Genomic DNA, 22,225 nt, shown 5'->3' with positions numbered 1-22,225 from the left:
CCCCAATATTTTCAGACACTCTGGGATTTACCTTGACAGTTCAGTGCTCGACTCCAGTTGATGTAGCAGCTAGAGACACCACCCTCTTTCCTCAACCCCAAGAATTATTAAGATATAAATCAATACAATTAAATAGGGGCTGGGACCACTCAATAATTGAGTTCTAGATCAGAAGTAAAGATTTATTACAAGAAATCATATAAGGTATTATAGAAAATATAGTAAGAAAAGTTATAGAAAGCCAGATTCAGAATACAAAATCAGTATCAGAATATTAATCCCTAGTTAAGCAGTTAAATCTCTAAGCTTGAGCATCATTCTCATAAAAAATTCTGACAACATTCTATATAAGGAAAATCCCAGTAAAATGGGGCAGAACTTTAGGAGTAAAATGAGAAATTACCCTTGGTCTATAAAAAGCAGGGAGTTTTATACACATTTTATGCATAATCAATTAGCAAAACTGCAGATTCAACATAGCATGATCATGGTTTTCTCAATTTGAGCAAAGCATAATAAACAGCATTACAAAATAATAATTCTTAAATCTAAAAAAAAATTCAGGTAAATCTCCCCTCGCTCCCTCAGCAATGGTAGTCAGGATATGCAAAAATGCAATGTGAAACATTTCCAGACGGACTCATACAACATAATGTATTCAGAAAGCTTTATCTGAGATTCCAGTGAAGGTCCTTCAAATTGATACATGGGGAACACATAGAAAGTTCAATTCACAAAACACACTTTCTGAGCAGTGGCACATTTGATGTCTTGCCTGCTAGATCTGCAAAAACTGCGAGGAGTGCAAATTTGCAGCGGGTCTCTGATTGGAAGGGGAGAAGGAGCAGTGTGAACGTTAAAACCGAAACATCATCCATTTCTAAAATGTTGTCACACTTGAAATGTGACGACGAAATTATGTTTTTAAAGACACTTCCGGACTCCTCCTCCTTGTTCTTCAAAGTACAATATTATCATTTTATCAATGACAACAATATGCAGTCTAAAAATTAGAGACTCACAAATAATTTGTCACACAGATTTGCACATTTGAAAAAACTTCTGCACCATTGCTAATAGATGTAATCCCAGGTATTCTCACTGAAACTGTATTTTATCTCACAATGCTCTAGAACAGTCCCCAAAATACGTTTCTAGTTTCTTACAGACAAAAACTATGATTATGACCAATGAAGAACTAGGTGAAGATATACCACTATGTGTATCCCCTAAAACGTGTATGTAACTTTGTTTATGTTTATTCATAGAGCAGAGATATATTTTTACTTTTTTTGCCTTTGTCATGTTCATAGATGGAGACTAATTTGTGATGATTTATATATAACCATTAGTGTTTGGTTGATTGGAACTTTAGAGATTTATTTAAATATATTTCATTGCATCGTGATATTTTGTAGTTGGTATAATTTTCTTCAGAGCAGACATTTCTGTTCTTATATAAAATACTGCTTGGTAACTGGGTATTTTAATTTAATGTTGCACATAAGATAAACTCTCCTCTTATATTTACTTCTCATTTTCTCTTTTTATTTTAGGAAATGCTATTCGCCCAATTGCTTTGCGTGCGGTGTCAGCTGTTGCTCAAGCACTCCCAGGATTCCCCATTTTAGCAACTGGTGGAATTGACTCAGCTGAAAGTGGGCTGCAATTTCTTCAAAGTGGAGCTTCCGTTCTGCAGGTTGAACATTTTATTATCGGTTTTCAAATTCTTTTGGATTTTATTTATTTTATATCCTTAAAGCATTTTCCTGATAGCTATTTAAACATCAGTTAAAAGTCTCGAATTCCCTTCAAAAGGTCTTGACACATTTAACTGCATGAATTGATTTTTACATAAGGTTAAAAGGAAACATATTAGAGATGCAGCTAAGATTGTAAGAAACAATTATTTCCACAAAATAGTTCAGTGATTTGGACACTGTCATCTTCTGTTACCTGCAGATAATTAGATTGAATTCTGGCAACTTTCCTGATCAGTAAATTGGCTATCAACATGTTGGGTAAGAGGAACACCTGTTATTTTCAGGTGTTTATAAATGGCGGAAAGTGTTGAAGAAAAACCAGTTATTGTTTATTTTTTATTTTTTTTAATTTTTTTAAATATATTTTATTAACCTTTTGTTGCTTTACATTTATACGTTTGCTCGAGTTAACAACTTGCATTTGTTGTATGTGAGCATTAAACAGTCTGCATTTGTGACACACATTATACAATTTTAGTTACTTATTACTTTGGTATTGTTAACATTTTCTATGCATTCGTTGGTACTTGGTGTTGATATACCCAACCCTATGACGAGCCGTGCTATACACTTCGCAATCTTATACTATCAATTTAACTCATATATGTGATCAGTCAACTTAAACCCGTTCTACTCTGTACTTTAAATAGGAGAATGAGAGCGAAGCAAACTGAGAAAAAGAAAAATACAAAAATGGATAGAGAAAAAAAAAGAAGAGGGGGGGGAAATAAGCAAGATAGGAGAACAACTTTACGGCGTTATGTGGGTGGGATTTGTAGCTAACGGTGTTTGAGGAGTTAAAGCATGTCAGCATGTAGGGGAAGGCCAGGCGCACCATCGCGAGAGGGGGGACAACAGGCCGTTCGCTTCATCCCCGTATCCAATGGTGATATAGTATTTGGTGGCTCGTTGGTTTCTGTTTCGCGTTCCTCAGTGTGGGCTCTACGAGTGTTCAGTTACCCCATGGAATTCCCTGGGGGTCCCATCCCATAGGTCAATCCACCAAGATGTGCTAAGTATCTCCCACCATTCCCATTGGGGCTGCTGCTCTCTTGCATAGTCCATCCCAGTTCGCCACTAAGTCTTCCCAGGCCGGGGCAATAGGAACCTGACGGATGCCCTTGGCCTCCTCCGCCTTCAGGACCTGTAGTTCAGCCCTGGACCATTTCGTAACATCCTTTTTCCAATCAGCCAGTGAGGGGTGGTCTGAGGATTTCCAGCCCTTTGAGATCAATCTTTTGTAAAGGGCCAGGGTTAGGTCCAGGAAACACCCTCTTACTTTCCCGTTTAATGCTGCCGGCCTGAGACCCAGTAAGCACAGTTCCGGGGTAGGGAGTAACTCCGTACCGAATAGCTGGGACAGAATAGACACTATCTCCTTCCAACCAACCTGAAGCACTGGGCACCCCCACACCATATGGTCAAAGTCTGCCTCACCCCCCGACATCTTGGACATGCCCTGGGGGGCCCCCCGTATATACGGAATAGTCGGTGCGGTGTTAGGTACGTTCTGTGCAGGTAATTATATTGGATGTATTTTAACCACGCATTCCGTGTGATCGTCTGGGGGTATGCCAACGTTTTGTTCCACTCAGGGTCAGACAAGTCCCGCCCAATCGTGCCTTCCCATCGCTCCCTCAATGACTGCAAGGGATCTAATATGGATTGTAACTGGGTTCGGTATATTTTGGTTATCAAGTGGGGCTCCTCCCCCGACGTCAGTAGGAGGTGCAATACTCCGTGAGGAGTGGGTTCAGCGTTTATCGTGCACCAGTGGTCCTTCAGTGCGTGCACTAACTTCCCGAAGAGCAGGAACTGACCCCGGGGAACACCCACACCCGTTAGATCAGCAAAGCCCCTCAGTACCCCCCCCTCGAATAGTCCACCCACTGTCTCAATCCCTGCACCCGTCCAGGGACCGAGTCCCAGGCTTTTCAGTCCTTTCCCCCCAGACTCCATAATCAGTGCCGAGAGCGGTAAGGCCGGGGAGTATGGTGGGCCCACTCCTACTCTCTTCGCGCATCTCTTCCAGCATGCCATTGCGACTTTTAACATCATGTTGTTTCCAGGCAGGACTATTTTCTTGCCTGTCATGTGTGTCGCAATCCGTGACGTGTCCATTACCCACTGGGTTGTCCACAGGTCCAGGTGTCCCTTGCCCGCCAGCCAGCCGGCTACCCACTGTAGTTGGGATGCCAAGTAATAAGCCTCAAAGTCGGGGGCACCCAGTCCTCCCATGCGGGTCGGCCTACAAGTGGTCGTGAGTGCAGTGCGTCTACGTCCATTGTCCCAAATTAGCTCTCTGAGCAGAACGTTCAAGTCACGGAACCATACCGGAGGGATCAACAATGGTAAATTGACAAAGTAGTAGAGGAGTCTTGGAAGCATGATCATTTTAGATAGTGCCACTCTGGCCATTATTGATAACTTCAGGGAGCGCCAAAACCCTACCGAGGACCTCAAGGATTGAGTCGCTTTGCCAAGGTTACCCTCCCTGAGATCTTCCAATTCGTGGAATATTTGAATACCCAAGTACCTGAAGGACCGAGGGGCCCAGTTCACGTCTGTCGGGCATGTTGGTGGGCGCTCGCAACCTGCAGTCAAAGGGAACACGTATGTTTTGCCACAGTTTAGGCGCAGTCCCGAAACCACCCCGAAGTCCTCCAGTGCCCCAAGTGCCCAAGGGATACCACTGGGACCGTCCCTAAGATAAATTAATATATCGTCAGCGTAAAGGGAGACAATGTGTTCAGTTGGCCCCCACTCAACCCCCCTACCCACACCCCCCTCCCTCAGCCGAGTCGCCAGGGGCTCGATAGCCAGGGCAAACAGTAGTGGGGAAAGGGGGCACCCCTGTCTAGTGCCACGGAACACCGGGTACGCCCTGGAGATTGTTCTACCCGTCCTCACCCTTACTAGCGGGGACGAGTACAACAGGTCCACCCATCTAACCCAGTTTTCTCCCAGACCCATTTTTAACATCACCGACCTCAGGTAGTCCCACCGAATTGAGTCAAATGCCTTCTCGAAATCCACCGCCAACAGGGTCCCCGCCAGCGGCCTCAGTTCTTCGGGCATGTGTAATACAGAGAAGAGTCGCCTAAGGTTTAAAGAGGTGCTGCGACCGGGAATGAAGCCATTTTGGTCAGCATGTATTAGTGTGGACATGTGGGGAAGCAGTCGGCCGGCTAAGATCCTGCTGAGGATCTTGAAGTCACTATTTAGCATGGATAGCGGGCGGAAGTCGGACACCGAAGCCTCCCTGTTGGCTGTCTTGGGGAGTGGGACTACCAGCGCCTCACGTAGTGTACATGGTAGCTCCCCCTTTTGTATTGCCTCCGCATACATCTCCGCCAAGCAGGGAGTCAGTAAGGATTTATATTTCTTGTAAAAGTCCATAGGAAGGCCGTCTGTACCAGGGGTCTTCCCAGGGGCCAGCTGCGTTATGGCATCATTTATCTCTTCCATGGTCACTGGCCCTCCTAGCCTATCCCTATCCTCGAGATCCAGCACCGGTAGGGGGATCCGTAACAGGTAGTTGTCAAATGTCGCCGTCTCCAAGTCGTTAGGTCTTCTATACAGGTGTGCGTAATAATCCCTGAATGCGTCATTGATGGGGCCTGGGCATAGCCTACGGTTTCCCCTTCTATCCAGCACGCTTGTGATGGGTTCACTATCTCCGTTTGGGCGCACCAACCATGCTAACAGTTTACCCGACCTCCCCTCCTCAGATTCTATGGATGCTAGATATTTTTGCATGTCATGGCATCTTAGTCTTTCTTCAGCCTGTGAGTGTTCTCTGCGTGCTTGATTATATTTTTCATCCTCTTGCACTGCAGGGCCCTGTTTTAGCTCCCCCTCGTGTATGACCTCCTCCAGGGCGGTTAGCTCCCTCTCTAGTGTGCGCCTCACTCCCGCCGACTGCCCGAGACAGAAACCCCTCGTCACCACTTTGAGTGTCTCCCACTCCACCGCCCTGGAGGGGGTGGATCCCTTGTTTGTTTCAATGTGTTCTGTTAGGTGGTTGCGCAGTGCCTCTCTATATGCCTGATCTTCGAGTGTCGCAGGGGCCAGTCTCCATGACGGGATGGGCGGCCTGTCCCGTGATACCCTCATCGTTAGTAGTAGAGGGTTATGATCCGATATTGTGCGAGCAAGGTATTCAGACTGGGTCATATCGCGAGCCAGTCCCGAGGTACAGACCACCCTATCAATTCCAGTGTGCACTCGGTGGAGGCCCGAGTAAAATTAATAGTCCCTGGCGGTTGGGTGCTGCACCCGCCAGACCTCCACTAACCCCCAAGTACTCAACCACTCAGTTAGATTTTGTGCTGGTTTAATTGATGTTGCCCCTTGGAGCGGTGGGGTAGACCTATCCATGTTTATATCTAGTACTGCGTTGAAGTCCCCTCCTATTAGTATTTCCCCTGTGCTCTGGCGGGTGAGGTGACTTGATAAGCCGATCATGAATGGGATCTGATCTTGGTTGGGGGCATAAATGCAACTCAGAACTAACGGGATCCCCTGTAGTTTCCCCTCCAGTATCACAAACCTTCCCTCTTTGTCAATGCTGGAAGACTCAACCGTCAGTGGGACCCCCGCTCTAATCCAAATCAGTGCGCCTCTTGCATAAGCTGAATATTCCGTGGCAAACACCCGCCCCCTCCACCTCCGTCTTAGTTTCTCTCCCTCGCCCATTGCCAAGTGGGTCTCCTGCAACATTGCTATCTGCACCCCCCTTCTCTTGAGGAATGATATAACTCTATGTCTTTTAGCCGGAGTGCCCATCCCCCTGACATTCCAGGTTATAAGGTTGTAGTCTGCCATCCAGTGCTTGGGACCTGCTCGTGGCAGGTCTGGCGCGCCCTTGATCTCAATAGCCTCCCCCACATGCCCACCCCTCTACTGTAGTCAGATTTCTCCACCCATTTAGCCGATTTAACTTGTAAATGTAAACCCCAACTCCCAAACCCCAGGGCTCCTCCGGAACTGTAGGTTGCCCAATAAACTGTGCTATAATGCAACTTTTCCAAACACATAACTGCAGTACTCGCCAGCCAAGTCGGACAGGCAAGAGTTGAGTCAGGGGGGGGAGCCAGGTCCGGAGGGGCCACTCGCTCAAGCAGTGTGCTATGTCTCTGGGCGCCGCTTCACGTCCGGGCTATACGAGCTCGTCGGCTGTCTGTGGGGTCACACTCGGTGCTGGCGATAGGCCCTCCGAGTCCTCGGCAGAGGACACCATTGTATCATCGGACTCTTCTTCGGTCCCTCCTCGGGGGGAGGGGGGCACCTCACCACCCACCCGAGCCGCCGCCTCTAGGGCCGCCCTCCTGTCCGTTTCTCTCTGCGTTTGCGTTGGTGCCAACCGAGGGCGGTCACTTGATCTCTTCCCCTTCGGGGCTCGGCGGGCTCTTCTCGCTCCAGGGCTTTCACTTGCAGGTCGCACTTTTTGGGATCCACGCCTCTCAAGCCATTCCCATGCTTCCTCCGGCGATTGGAAGAATGTGGTCTTGCCCTCCACCATCACTCTTAGCCTGGCCGGGTATAATAGCGAATACTGGATCCCTTCGTCTCGCAGGGCTCTTTTGACCATTAGGAATGAGTTTCGCCTGTTCTGGACCTCCAGCGTGAAATCCGGGAACAGTGTAACTTCCCCGTTCCCTACTTTGAACGGGCCCGTCTCTCTGGCTTTCTGTAGGAGGATGTCCCTGTCTCTGTAGTGCAGAAGTTTAGCGATCATAGCACGGGGGGTCTGCCAGGGGCTAGAGCTCTCGATGGTACACGATAGGCACGTTCCAGGGTGTAGAAGGGGGTCAGGCATCCCGGCGCAACCACCTCGCTCAACCATTTCTCCAGAAAGCCCACCAAGTTTGACCCTTCGGTCCCCTCAGGGAGGCCTACCACTCGCACATTGCTCCTCCTGTTTCTTCCCTCCGCGTCTTCGGCACGTTGTTCAAGTCTTGCCACTCTGTCGGTCAATGAAGTTACCTCCGCCGCTATGTCTTTCTGCCTTGGTACGATGTCCGCTAATATGGTTTCCGCTTCTTTGACCCTGTCAACCAACTTGTGATGGTCAGCTCTCAGGAGCCCCACCTCAATCGCAACCTGGTTGATGTCACGTTGCAATGTTGATTTGGTATCCTCTATGGCCCCCAGTATCTTGTCTAGGGTGTCCTGAACTTTAATTTGTGATTGGTTTAGTGAGTCCGCTTCGCTCACCCCAGGTGGCAACTCGTGGTCCATGGTTCTATTCTTGTGACAGCCCTTGGGGGGCATCGGTCCGGCAAGCAGGCGCGCCTCGGGGGCCCCGGCAGACGGCCCGCGCGCGTTCGTGTGAACCACAACTAGGATTGTCCCTTCTTTTCGGACTTTGGAGCTCTAACTTCTACTCTCTGTCCTTTTTGGCCGAACTCCAAGAGCTCCGCTGGTTGTGTCTAAATTGCGGCTCCCAGGATGGGGGGCACTCATGCAGTAGGTCGCTGCTAATTACTCCCTATTTCAGTCCCGGTGCCTTTGTTCGGATTTCCAGTCAGGCCCTGCCCCGGCAGCCAGATCCAGGCGCCCGCCACAGCCAAGGCCCAGTCATCCATCCAATGGGGCACTCACCCACTTTCCAGTCCTCTTTCCGTGCTCAAGGGTGTCCACCTGATCGTGTTCGTAATCTTCTCTCCGGAGTCAGTTGTGCCCCAAGACGTCCGGTGGCTCCGCAGTCCCCTCACGCCAGACAGTTGACCCGGGGCCGTCCGTTATGCGCACCTCTCTCAAGGCGCAACACATGGGGATCCGTGTTCAACTACTGAACCTCCACAGATGACACACTCCGTTAGGCAGCCCATCCCGTTGCCTTTTCCGTGCCCAGGTACTCCAATTGGGCCAAGTACAATGCCCTCAGGTCGGCTCTGGCAAAGGTGGGGCCGTTACGCCCGCTCCGTCGCTTCCGTTGAGGGCTTACACCAGGGAGGGTCCCCAGTTCTCTCCAACTGCATCAGGGGCCCCAGGGTCCGCGATCTGGACTCGCGCCGCAGTTGCGAGCGCAGCCGCACTTGGTCCGCCCGCCTTGTTCCTGCTGCTGTCGTCCGCTCACCACCGGGCCGTGGCTTTCAGCGAGGGGAGGGGCCGCTAGCCTCCCCTCGCAACGGTAAATTCAGCCTCCGACGCGAGCGCCGATGGACTCTGGCCGCCCGCCTCGCTCCCGCCGCGGCCGACCGCACAACGTCAAGTCGCGGCTTCCAGCAGGGGAGGGGCCGCACGCCTCTCCCCGTAACGGAGCAAACTGCACCGCCCGCCTCTCGCCCCAGGACTGCGTTGGGGGCCCAATCGCGCCTCCCGGCGGTCCGCCACAGGGAGCCCACACTCCGTGAGCAGGCGGCCCGGACCAGCGCGCTGAGAAGGATTAATCCGGCAGGCCCCTCCGGAGCTAGATAATCAGGCGTCCGCCATGTTCCGGACCCTGGCCGAAAAACCAGTTATTGTTATACTTAACTGACACAAATCTAAACTACCTGATGAGTGTGTATTTTACAACCAACTACTTGCATGGCACAGATTGCATAATAGAGATCTCATTTAGGCCTACCACCTGGTCTGCACATGTGCTCTTAAGCAATTCTCCGGCCTTCTCACTGGACACAAGGTTTCCAAATGGTTCATGTTTCAGAAATAAATCTCTGGTCTTGGTGCCAGCAGAAGACCACAGAGAATAATGGAATAAGAACCAGGATCATTGTTAAAGCATGCCTCCATTTCCCATAAAACATAGGGTTTGTGTGAATAGGAGCATTTGAAGGTTGAAGAGGAAACTTCCTTGAATTTCAAAGGACAGGGCCTGTTACTCTGGTTTCAAGCAGCCTGCACTAGCCTTTCAATATTTTAGGTCTGATCTGGTTCTGGATATCCTTTCTATACTCTTGAGCTCGATTAATCTTTTCCTCTATTCTGAGGGGTGAGAAGATACTTTGCAAGTTGTTTCCCAAATTTCAATTACAGTGTAACCTGCTGGCCACGCATTTAATCTCAAAGACCACAATAAAGTATTAACGTTTATTACAGACTCAAAGCCAAACTTACATAAATGAGTCTCAAAACTATTACGTAAATGTAAAGCATTACCAAAGAAGATTTAAAATGATGAACCACCCTAAACTTAACCAACATATAGAAAACCAGTATTTCAGTAGAAGCGATATAAATTAGAATAAAGAGTATATGATGCTTCAGATTTAAAGATAAATCCTCCTGCCTAACCATTTGATCTAAATAGCTAACTATCCTACCATCTAAAGAGGGCTTAAAGAAAAATGTCAGCACAACAGAACTTCGGAGAGGTTTGTGCAACATAAAGCTGCTGAGGCTTTTGAGATAGAGGTCTGTACCTCAAGGGGTTTACTCTGCTGAAAGGGAAAAAGAGAATCTGCTCCCAAGCCAACTATATCCCTCTTAAATCTCAATCCTTCCAAAGACTGACATCACAGATGGAATTTTCCACTAAGCAACAACTTTTTCAACTTCCTAATTGGCAACTGAACCTTAAGGCATCATTTGGTTTACTCCCGTGCTCAGGAATTCAGAGGGGTGTTTGATTGCCTTCTCCACATTACTCTCCTTTGACTTTGGTAACACGTTGTCTCAGGCCCCCTTATCTTTTCTGCACAATAGAATCCTTATTAGCCTCGAGCTTGTGCCACTGCACCTGCAGCTCAGAGAAACATGCAATAAAACAAACTTTCATGTTGAGGATTAAACACAGAACAAATTGTCCTTCACTCCAGCCAAGCTAGGTTTACATAAATGTGTTTTAGTTAAATGATTTTAAACACATTTCTCTTAGTGAATATAAAATGATTATAGAAATACAATTTTCTAAAATACTTTAACATGGATGTATTTGCAACTGATTAATAAATGCAGGTCACGTGTAGGATTATTATCATCCATGCACTTTACTTGTATGCATTCTGGTGCACCATGTTATGGGGAAATCCCTTTTCACACATTTGCATAAGGAAATAACCACTCCCCTATTTCCCATTCTATGAGACATAATGGGGCAGCCAAGTTATGCTCTCTCAGGGTTGATAATGGGTTAAAATAGTATCTGAGATATTGGAAGGTTTGGATTGGGAAGGGGAAAGCAGCCGGGCAGAGGCATATGAGTGTGAACGTTCCTGCAAATGAAGTTTTAGGCTGCAAAATGATTTACTATTTAAAGGACACTTTTAAAATATCAAGGCAAAAGCTCTCACGTGATGCAACAGTATTCTCCTTGTGTAAATTCAGGACCCACTGATTCACTTGGTACTGATCATTCACATATGTGCTGCAGCACTAAGCCCCTTGTTATCTACCTGTGCGCTTGTTACAGAAACAAATCCTGTGCCAGGTGAATGCATTGCAGAACCAAAACCAGGACTTCTGCATGTGGAGAACAATCAAACTCAAATATGTGTGCATGCTGTTCTATAAACCCCATGTTTATAGACATGAGCTGCCTAACTAACTCTGTCCCATATGGGAGTAAGATCCCCATAGAGAAGAAAAGGAAAATCCAATAAGAAAGACTCAGAATACCTGGGAGACATGCCAAGAGTGGATGCAGTGCTCAATTTGAGCTGGTGGTTGCATTTGAGGCCCTCCAGCAATCTATTTTGGAGACCAGCATGTTTTTTCCTCAAAGTACTTTAATCCAGAACAAAAGCAAGTAAAACACAAACGAAGTAAAAATGAGAAAGAAAAACAGTGACAAAGGGAAATGAAAGTGATGAAATGAACTTGTTAGAGTGAGGTAAAAGGCAGATTGTGTTTGGTGGTGCTTTTAAGGAGCATGAAGTGGAATCAAGATTATGCAGCTTTCGTATTTAGCAGCCCGATCTTGCCATCTGTGTGCCCTGCCATTACTCTCTCACAAAATAAAAACTAAGTGGGAGTAAGGGCTACATTGAATAGTAGAAAGAAATGCAACTTTAATTCTTTGCATACTTTCTAAAATGTCTGGGGGGAAAGCATGGATCATTTATCAATGAAGCCCATGACATGTAAGCGACTGTGACAAACAGGAAACACAGGGGGGCAGCCTTTCGGTTCACGGAGGCAAATGGTTTTTTGATACCTGTGTCCTCACAAGCATCAGGCTGAAGTAAAAAAAGCCTAGAACGAGATTTGGATAAACACCAGACCTCTGCAATGAGTACAACCAAAAGGGTAACCAAAGAAATTAGAGCAAACCAAAACAAATGTCTCATAAAAAAAAACAAATAATAATATGGCAAACAATAGAAGCATTCAATGAATTACACAGATCATATAAGACTCCCATTCGCTGTTCTGACTAGAGAACTCAGTTGTTGTTGAAATAAAAACAAGCTCTGGAAAAGCCAATAGGTCTTCCCTACGTGAGATCTTTTGGCTTTGCCAATGTTTTTTAGCCATGTTTCAAAGGGCTGAAAGTAAAGATCAAAAAAGCTTTATCACACAGCCAGCGTTGACTGCGTTCTAGCGTTTTTCTCTTTTTTACTTGTAGCTGTGCTGCACTCAAGCCAGTGCTGCTGTATAATCTATACTATAGCATCCCTGTACATCTGTAGCCTTGGGGCCGCAAGCGCACTCCTGACCTTTGCTTAGGCCCCCCTGTTTAATGGCAGCAAGCGTTTCTTTGCAAGTTAATAGATGTGAAATAAAGCAAGTAACTAAGGTGTCCTGGACAGTTAACCTTTGAGCCACCTTCAGTTTGAAAGACATTCTGCAACAAATGTGGAAAATATGTTTTTTTAAGGGATAGTTTTAAAACATTAATTTTGAAATGTTCATGCTTCTACCTGCCCTGACAATGCCAATCGTGAACTGAGAGGCAAGTCAGTAATGTGCGCCCTTTGGATGACCTGTGTTGGTATTCTACATGGATAACATTTTAGTAAAATCAAATGATGGAGAGGTGCTTGCCTAGCGCACATCCTGAAGATATGTATTTCAAGATAGTATCATATGTAATAATAAAAAAACAGGCATTGGCAAATACAGTGGGTTACGCCCATGTGAAATCTGTTGTCTTTGTCAATGTTTTTTGTACATGTTGCAGATGACTATATTAAAGATGTTAAGTAACAGAAAGAGCTGCCAATGTGGGCAACTGGGTTTGAGTCCCAGCTTCAGTGTAACATCCTGTGATCCTGGCCAAATTATGTAATCTCGCCAATGCCATAAAAAAGTGTCTTTGTGCAATATAACTGCTGCTCTTATAAGCACTGAAATACTTTATAAAACTTTCAGATTATTTTTATAAAAGCTGCCCGTACTGTGAAAAAAGATGATCCATACACTTTTAAGATGTGCCAGTGTCCTAGGTGAGGAGAAGAGGAAGTCTTAGAGGGAGGAAACCCATGAGGAAAGAGACTAAGGCTCAGGAAGCACAGTGGTGGCAATAAAGGGGGCAGCACTCACACTGCACCACAGGGAGCACTGGGACGGCAACTGATCGCTAGGGAGCAGGGAGATATTGGCCATAGTTTGTACCAAATTTGTGAAGTAGTAAAATATAGCAATAATCTGTGTTCAGAGGATTTCCTAGAGCTTTAGACTCCTGTGCCACTGCACCTGCTGAACAATTCAAACCATGGCCCTAGTGGCTGCAAGAAAACTGCACTTATGACTGATTGTTTATTAGTAAAATATACCAATAATCGGTGTTCAGTGGGCATCCTCAGACTTTTAACCCCTGTGCCACTGTACCCGCTGCACCATTCAAATCATGGCCCTAGTGCCTGCATGGTAACTGCACTTATGACTGTTTGTTTAGTAGTAAAATGTAGCAATCATCAGTGTTCAGTCGGTTTCCTAGAGCTTTTTGCCTGTCGTGGGTCTATTTTAGTACCCTGCCTGGCCACAGTATTTGGCCTAGCTTAGTCTTGTGCCCTGTGTCCTTTTACCCAGATAATATGCTCTGTTTTCTTTATTTTATTTTATTAATTTTAGCACAGCCTGTTATGGCAGCAACATTTTTATTTTCATAGTCAGTCACTATTCTGCGAGAACGTCACTATCAGTGATATGGAAGACATATTGTTCATCATGTTCTTTTACCCTGGGTTAGCAGGAACAGAATGCAAGGCACACAGGATAATATTTTGTGCTACCACCACAAGACTGGATAAACAGGCTAACGCTTTGGTACGTACCCACTTCAGGTTTCTGTGCAAGAACAAACCATGTCCCCTACACAAACATCCTGTGGGGCAAACACCATTAGAGGGGATTCCAGCAGGATTTTCTATCAATACTTTATGCTGGTTTGTAACCGACCTCAGCCTTTGTGTCTCTACAGGGCTTGATCTGGAAACTGGGGGCCTGACCTTGTACCAAGGTAACAGGGATGGGATGTGCTGCTCATGGACACTACAAAGACAGATTTTCACTTAAACCAGGGATAGAGAATAGTTTCTAGATAGGACTTATATATTCATGTCAGTACAATATGTTGGGATTGTGTATATTCACATCTCTGATTTTTATAATCCTGAACTTGATATTCCTGATTATCCTAATCATTGCAGCTCATGCATTTTATCGTAGATTGCAGTCTCTTCAATAAATGTATTAAAACCTATTCTGCATCTCTTTTCTTGCCTATGTGTGTGTGTGAGACTTATATGTAGAGAGAAAAGTGTAAGGCTTGTTCACCACAATTTCCCTGAAGGATTTTCAGAGTTCCATGTGCTAGGCTGCTACAAATCACCTTTACCGTTTGGGTGAGGCTCAATGAGACTTGCTGGTCTCACCCCACAGTTTGAGGAGTTAACAAAGGGGCAAGCTTGCTGACTGACAAACAGCCTTGGGCATCAGAGGACTTGAGCATAAATTGCTGGCTGCATTCTACCAGAAATGGGTGCAGTGTATCACAGAGATGAGTGACCCTACAGTCTTTGAAGACAAGACTCAAAAGGGCTGATAGGACGTCAGCTCTATAAATGCGATGGCTGGCCCATGCACTCTAGCTCATGTGTGGGTGAAAAGTGTACTGACTGTCTGGCCCTCCCCGAGAGTTAGGAACACAGTAACAAAACAGTACTGTTATAACTGTTTAATAGTAAAACAAAATAGCCTACAAATATGGGAGTGGAGGTGCCTCAGCCAGCAACTGTATTGACCAGCTATCCCTGATTGACCTAGTGGTCCTATTATGTGAAGGTTAATCATGAAAGGAATTGTTATAGATGTATGTTAAAGAGTGCATCACCTTATGATTATCCAAATGGCTGGACTACGTGTTTCACTCAGTAGTAGCAAGCTTTATGTACATGGTAGACACAGCTTCTGGCTCATTAATCCATGATCAGTTTCCTAAACTAGGAGCACTACAGCAGTAAAACCACAGTTATTACTCCCACCAGTATCTTAATACTTCTGATATTTCTGCTATTTCCTAAGTTAACACAACAGCTACTACTACAACTACTACTAAGAACAACAACATGAATACTACTACTATTACTACTACTAATAATAATAATAATAATAATTATTATTATTATTATTATAATTGATGATAGGTGAACAAGTACAATACTTTGCTAACATCTCTTCATCCCTATGTTATTCCCTGGTCAGTGCAATGGTCAAGGGCATCAAGCTGCAACACCCTACAAGTTTCAAAATGTTCTTGCTCCTCCAAACTAAAGACCATGTGGAGTTGACTGGAGCACTGGTGGTGGTACCCTTATAGTGTTGCAGGATCCTATTTGTTTGCAATTTCCCTATAGCATGAACTTGGACCAGGGACATTGGAGCCCTTTCCATGATCACCAGAGTATATTACAAAAGGTCAGATTTTTTTTAGTACAGAAAAATTAGGTGATTTGCCCAGAATCACAAGATTTTGAGCTAATGGAGGAACCTGAATCGGGTTGCCCACTTTCAAGGTCGTTAGCTCTGCTCATTAGGCTACATCTCTACCCACCTACCCCCCCCCCCTGACTTCCACTTACATAGGCTTATTTGGCAAATTATAAAGGTTTCACATTTTGGTTATAGGAATGTGACTGAATTTTCCAATTTGTGACCATGTAAAACTATTATGGAGAATGCTGCTCTGGCTGTTGGTAAATGTAAGAATCACAATCACAGTCTCATAATACGTAAGGATTAAGAGGACTCCCTGGGACAGATTACAGCATACTATATGCCAGATGAGAACCGGCAATCAACAATTGCAACACTGATTACCCAAGGAGCCTTGCAACTGATGAAACCCAGCAACAGGACAATAGTAGACCAGATTCTGATGTTGTGCACTGCACTGGACCATATACTAGCAAGATAATAAAAGTACAGGTGCTTCATGGAAAATCTGTTGCAGCTTGTGTACAACAGAGCTCCATGCATATAAGAATTATTGCACTTCTCCTCAACTGATCAAACTGTTTTTCATTTTCAACCTAATAACATTTAGCAGAAATGAAACACAAATGCTGACTGAGCAGTAAATGGCTATAAACACACTAACTCAGAATCAGAATTCAGTATGCTCACTGTAACTCAGAAAACCAAACAAATTAATATGTTGATGTTTCAACTCCACTAATCATTGCAAAAGGGTTTTCAGCACTACAAAGTAGAAAGCAGCTTCTCAACCATAAATGGGTAGTAGTGAAAAAGGTTTCCTATGTTTGGGCAGCTAAAGTCCAGACCAATCCACTAGACATGTCACAAATGATCACTAGTGACATGTGTACTAGATTAGACTGGACTTTGATTCTGAGCATTTGTGCATATATCCATTCACTACCTAGTCGGCATTTATGTTGTATAATGCTTTTGTAAACAGCACCAGTGCTCCTTTTCAAAATTGTCACTTTTAACTTTCACTGCACCATTTTTAGACCACCTACTGTCTGAATTCTGCTATATGAGATTATGCAGAAATTTAAAAAATGTTTAATCTGTTGTGAAGACCTCTGCATTTATTGTGCTTAAGAAAGTAAGTCTGAAAGCTTCATTCGGGGGAACTACTGTTGTTTATTTCGATTATGTACCCAGGTTACTAGGTATAACCGGTTGCCCCATATCGTTACTATGTGCATCTATTTAAATATGGCCACAACAGAAGAATGTTGGAATTCGACCCTCCATTATAAACTGGACTCTAGTTTCTCCTTCTCCCAACATAGTAACTTAATATCAGTGCTCTGAGGTGACTAAAAGGTGTTGTAGAGTGTTCAAAAAACCTCTTAATAAACAAATTGGACTTATATGTTCAAAACACTGAGAACAGCCAGGTCAAATCAACCTGCTGTTCACATAGCACCTTATGCAACACATGCTGTTGTGTATGGTGGTGGATAAGAGATAACGCATTCAACATAAACAAAAATTATTGACCACGAGAAGGTGCAAGACTTAGTTAACCCATTGTAGTATAGCAAAGTGCCCTTCATGCCAGGCAGATTTCTTCAGCAGACTCATTAATGTGCAGAGATCCCATACAAGTTCAGAATTACCTGCATCCTCCCACACAGGTGGTTGCACATAAAACTGAAGGAGCCTTGTTTGCCCATTGAATGCCCTTATGAATGTATTATTATAGTCATAATTATTCAATTAAATTAAAAAGGATAAACGTCAGTCTGATCTAAGATAGTGTAAAATGTTTAGTGTGGTGTTTGCTTATTGCTTCCAGCCTTATGCATTCTTGCAAGCATGCGGGTGCATTTATTTAATTGTAAGATAGGCCTGTACATACGGTCATACACAGCGGAAAATAAAATTGTCCCCCCTACATTAGCAAATCAGATAATTAAAAAAGTGCCCCAAATTTTCAAATCGGATCAGTTTTTAATTACTCGATCTACAGGTGTTTTGCAAAGTAGGCAAGACTGCATGGATTTTTCCCTTGCTTTCAATAATGTTTGTGATAATAGCAGGGAACTGAGCTGTAAAAACTAGCCAACCAGACCATACAACTGGTCCGCATACATCCAAAAGGCAGCCATCACAATGCCTGCCAGACAAGCACTTCTGGCACTGCCAGACTGCCCTACAGACCAGTCTGATCCTGTCGGTATGTTAACCACCAGGCCGTCCGGTGGCCAAAAAGTGGCCGGGTCCTGCGGTCCGACCGTGGCTCTTTTGCCATGGTCGTAATGTTGTGGTCAGACCGCCAGGGTCATAATGAGGTCCTTAATCGGCTACTAATGCACACACTTTTTGTTTCTGTATTTGATCCTGTCTTACAGCTGAGTTAGGTGTTGGCCGCTGAATTTTCATGACTAAGACACGCTTACATGAAGAAAGTATGCATACATTCTATTCACCGAGCAGCTTATAACGAGGTACTACGAAGACCGACTTCTAGTCTTATCTGTGATTGGTATTTATCTGCTCCACTTATGCACAGAAATGTTTGTGCTTTTGAATTTAGGAGTAGTTTGCAGTACCTGCCACGTTCAATAAGCTTTTCTAGGCGCTCAACTATAAGCGTGAAGCTAAGTGAAGCGAGACTGATATAAAAACGCCGCACTTATTTCCAATAACAAAACGGTGACATATTACTTTACACATTAATTTCCATATGCAGATACATGTGGAGGGATGTGCAGCAGCTTATCTCATTATGCTGATTAGTTGTTTGATTTGGGTGAATATCCACGCATCCTGTGTAGATTCATTTTTAAACATCACAGACGCACGTTCTAAATTATCTCACTGGGAAATGAATAACGGAGACCATTAAAAAACTCAAGTTGAAAGAGAATATATCAGGGCAAAAAGCAATAAAAGAACACACCAAAATAAATGTGCTTCTCGGCCGCCAGTGTGATTCAATTGCAGATCAATTGCATGTTGCTAATGCATTGCCAGAAGAGCATTAATTTGCAATTACAGCAGGTGGTCTGATCCTCGGTGTACCGTTCATTGACATCAATGACCTTTTCTGGGACAGATTCTGTAGTCATTATTTTATGAAGACTTGCAATGAAAGGGACTGAAATTAATGTGTTTTTTTCCAGCAGCATGTGTCTTTAATCCCACAAAAAGAAAATGGCGCACTCAGAAACTGTTCCAACACCAGGCCTCCTTAAAACGAGGGTTGACGGGCATGATTTGTACATCTTACTGTTTGTTACTTTCTTGTTGACATAGCTATTTTGAACTTTTGCTTACACTGCTAAAGGAACATTCAGGTTCAGGCCGAAGGCATGCCTGTGCATTAAGCTCACAAATGAAACCAGTAATAATGTTGTTTTTGCACCCACATAACAGGCAAACGTCCCAACGGAATCGCTGTCGTTTGTGCAAAATGTGCAACCCATTAACACACTCGGTTGTAGTCCCCATGTTTTAGCTGAGCATGTGAGGTCAAAGGTGTAATTGATTTGCCAGGGTGCAAAGTCAGCGCTGAGGATGTGGTTGGCTTTGTGTGTTCTCAAACAGAATTGCAAATTGCCATTGCATCTTTGCAATGAGGTTGGCGATCAAAGGGCAATCCCTGGTCTTTATACCTCATCCTGAAGTGGCATGTATCATTGTCTAGGAGTCCGATCATCCTTAATCTATTGTTGCAGTGAAGCAGAGTTAGCCAAACATCGATCTGTTTAAAATGGCTTTGAGGCAAAAATGCCCTCCCAGTGCAGAGGCCCAGCTCTTGGATGCCTGTTCAGGCACTTATCCTTCAGCTTGTACCATACTATTTCAAAAGAAGGAGCAAGTCCATTTCACAAATATGTTTTCAATATTTGCTCCTTAGCTCTTCTCAGGGGTAATTCTACCCAAGTTTGCACCAGTTCATGAAACTTTTTCTTATTCATTAGGACAGGGCCTTAAGTCACCCCATCCACAGCCTAGTACTGGGCATAAATGTGCACCCCTGGACAACCTCGTCATATCAATACAGGATCTGTGTCAGACAGAAAGAGCACTGCACCTGCTGGTGACACCTATGAGGTGACCCAAAAGGTTGGACCTGCTCCCACTTGTCCCCACGACAAAAATGTAGACTACACAGGTCCATTGGCTGACCTCCTGTTAAGCTACAGGTACACAACAATCCACTAGAAGCTATTTTCCTGAAGAGCCCAGCTGACCATCTCCAATTAAACCTGTCCTGAACCTCGCTGGTGTCTTCTGTTGGAGTGAATCTTGACCTCCAAGGGCTGTTCTTGAGGCACTGGGTCCCTTGCAGAGTCAAAGTTTACTCCTCCTAACATACTGAAAAATCCTGAACTGAGAAACATTTTTGCTCAAAAGACATCTCAAGGACCAAGAACAACCTTGCATATCAATCCAGCGAAGGTACATTTCCAGTGGGCTAAAGATTCAGGTAGTTCCCTTGGAGATTTTCCACAGCAGAAAATCTATTTCAGAGGGACATCACTGAGAGGCTATTCAGTCTCATGCAGCCCTATTCATCTACAGCTTACAACCATGCCCCAAAAGCGGAATACAAGTCCCTCCACAAAAAAGTGACTAAGTCCGAATGTAGAAACCTTCACTCGGCAAAGGAGCAAATAAGTATCCAGAAGGTGAGAAACCTTCCTTGGATTTGAATTTTAAATTTCTCCCACTTGGAGCTTCCCCCAAAAGTCAGTGGCTTCACTGGGACCCCTTTTGATGGCTATGCAGCCTTGTTGAGCCCTTCACTGCAAAATTCTGCTACCTAGCTCTGCTGAGTTTTTTTTAATTCCATTACACACAAGTTAAAACTTACAACTGATACAAACCTGGTTATGTGTCTGACTCACACCCATTTGTGGTGAGCCTTAAATCGCACTTAGGGACTGGTCAATCACAGCCAGGTGACATAAGCTGGCACTTAGCGCCTAATTACGAACTTGGCAGATGGGATACTCCGTCACAAACGGGACAGGTATCCCGACCGCCATTTTACAAGTGCCATAGGATATGATGGAACTTGTAATTAGGCGCGTGGGATATCTGTCATGTTTGTGATGGAGTATGCCATCCGCTAAGGTCGTAATCAGGCCCTTAATGTTTTGTGGTGCTATTTGTAAATTAAAAAAAATCATATCTCCAGTACCCCATCAATGGGCTTTAGTCATTTTGGTGTCATTCTGCTCATTAACTTCTTCTCCATTTGTATAAATTGGAGTGGGATTTTTATGTTGTTGTTATTTTGACTTTTTAACTGTTTTGGTACTTCTAAATATTTTACACATTTTCTTAAGTTAAGCCTGTCTGTTCTGTGCCATACTTACCAGGGTCTGAGCTGAGGTTTAAATTAGTGAAATCTTTACTAGACATAACAAGATAGTGACACTATTGCTTGTGGTGGACTACAATCCACTCCACCTAATAATCCATTTTCTCACAGCTTACAAAAGGGACATTTTGTTTTAAAGGATACATTGGGCCCTCAGCCGCTGGCACTGTAGGGGACTACTATTGCTACAGCTCTGACCATTATGCACAGGCAGAATGCTGTCTGTCGCAGAGAAGAGAGGCAATAGGTAAAGTTGGCTGACTCATTGCACCTGTGTGGTGGAAGAAAGCAAAATGTGGTGGATAAGAGGACTTATCGTAAACAACTTTGTGTATTTATGGGTATGTATGTATTTTAATCATTCTTTATTTGGAAAATTAAAAGTAGTTTGATAATGCCCCACTCTTTCTCAGTGTGTTTTAATTAGTGAAGATGAAGATTGTAAACATATAAACAACTCTTATGACTCGTTCCGTTTGTCATCATCTGATTGCGTCTTTGTTGGACCTGGCTTTTTGACAGGGTCATTCCCAAACTTTTTGCCTCCTTCCTCCTATTTTTTCTGACCTGTTGTTGTTGGCTTTTGAACTCTGGGCACTTTACCACTGCTAACCAGTGCTAAAGTGCATATACTCTCTGTGTAAATTGTACTGTTGATTGGTTTATCCATGATTGTCTATTTGATTTACTTGTAAGACCCTAGTAGAGTGCACTATATGTGCCTAGGGCCTGTAGATTAAATGCTACTAGTGAGCCTGCCGCATTGGTTGTGCCACCCACTTCAGTAGCCCCTTAACCTTGTCTCAGGCCTGCCATTGCAAGGCCTGTGTGTGCAGTTTCACTGCCACTTCGACTTGGCATTTAAAAGTACTTTGCAAGCCTAAAACTCCCCTTTTTCTACATATAAGTCACCCCTAATGTGTGCCCTAGGTAATAACCCCTAGAGCTGGGTGCTGTGTAGGTAAAAGGCAGGACATGTACCTGTATAGTTTATATGTCCTGGTAGTGTAAAACTCCTACATTTGTTTTAACACTACTGTGAGGCCTGCTCCCTTCATAGGCTAACATTGGGGCTGCCCTCATACTTTGTTGAAGTGGCAGCTGCTGATCTGAAAGGAGCAGGAAGGTCATATTTAGTATGGCCAGAATGGTAATACAAAATCCTGCTGACTGGTGAAGTCGGATTTAATATTACTGTTCTAGAAATGCCACTTTTAGAAAGTGAGCATTTCTTTGCACTTAAATCTTTCTGTGCCTT

At 44.5% G+C, this 22,225-nt stretch overlaps 1 protein-coding gene across 1 annotated transcript in view; it reads left to right on the top strand.

Annotated features, from left to right (window-relative positions):
- The window catches only part of DPYD (dihydropyrimidine dehydrogenase), a 3,199,941-nt gene that overhangs the window by 2,649,453 nt on the left and 528,263 nt on the right, over positions 1–22,225 (top strand). Inside the window, exon 19 of the mRNA XM_069232136.1 lies at positions 1,557–1,699. Coding sequence (XP_069088237.1) covers positions 1,557–1,699 — 143 coding nt within the window. The remainder of the gene's footprint in view (positions 1–1,556; positions 1,700–22,225) is intronic.

The sequence above is a fragment of the Pleurodeles waltl genome, chromosome 4_2 (assembly GCF_031143425.1).
Source record: "Pleurodeles waltl isolate 20211129_DDA chromosome 4_2, aPleWal1.hap1.20221129, whole genome shotgun sequence".
NCBI classification, from domain to species: domain Eukaryota; kingdom Metazoa; phylum Chordata; class Amphibia; order Caudata; family Salamandridae; genus Pleurodeles; species Pleurodeles waltl.
The sequence above is the reverse complement of the archived record's forward strand: the minus strand, read 5'-3'. Positions and strand labels throughout refer to the sequence as shown.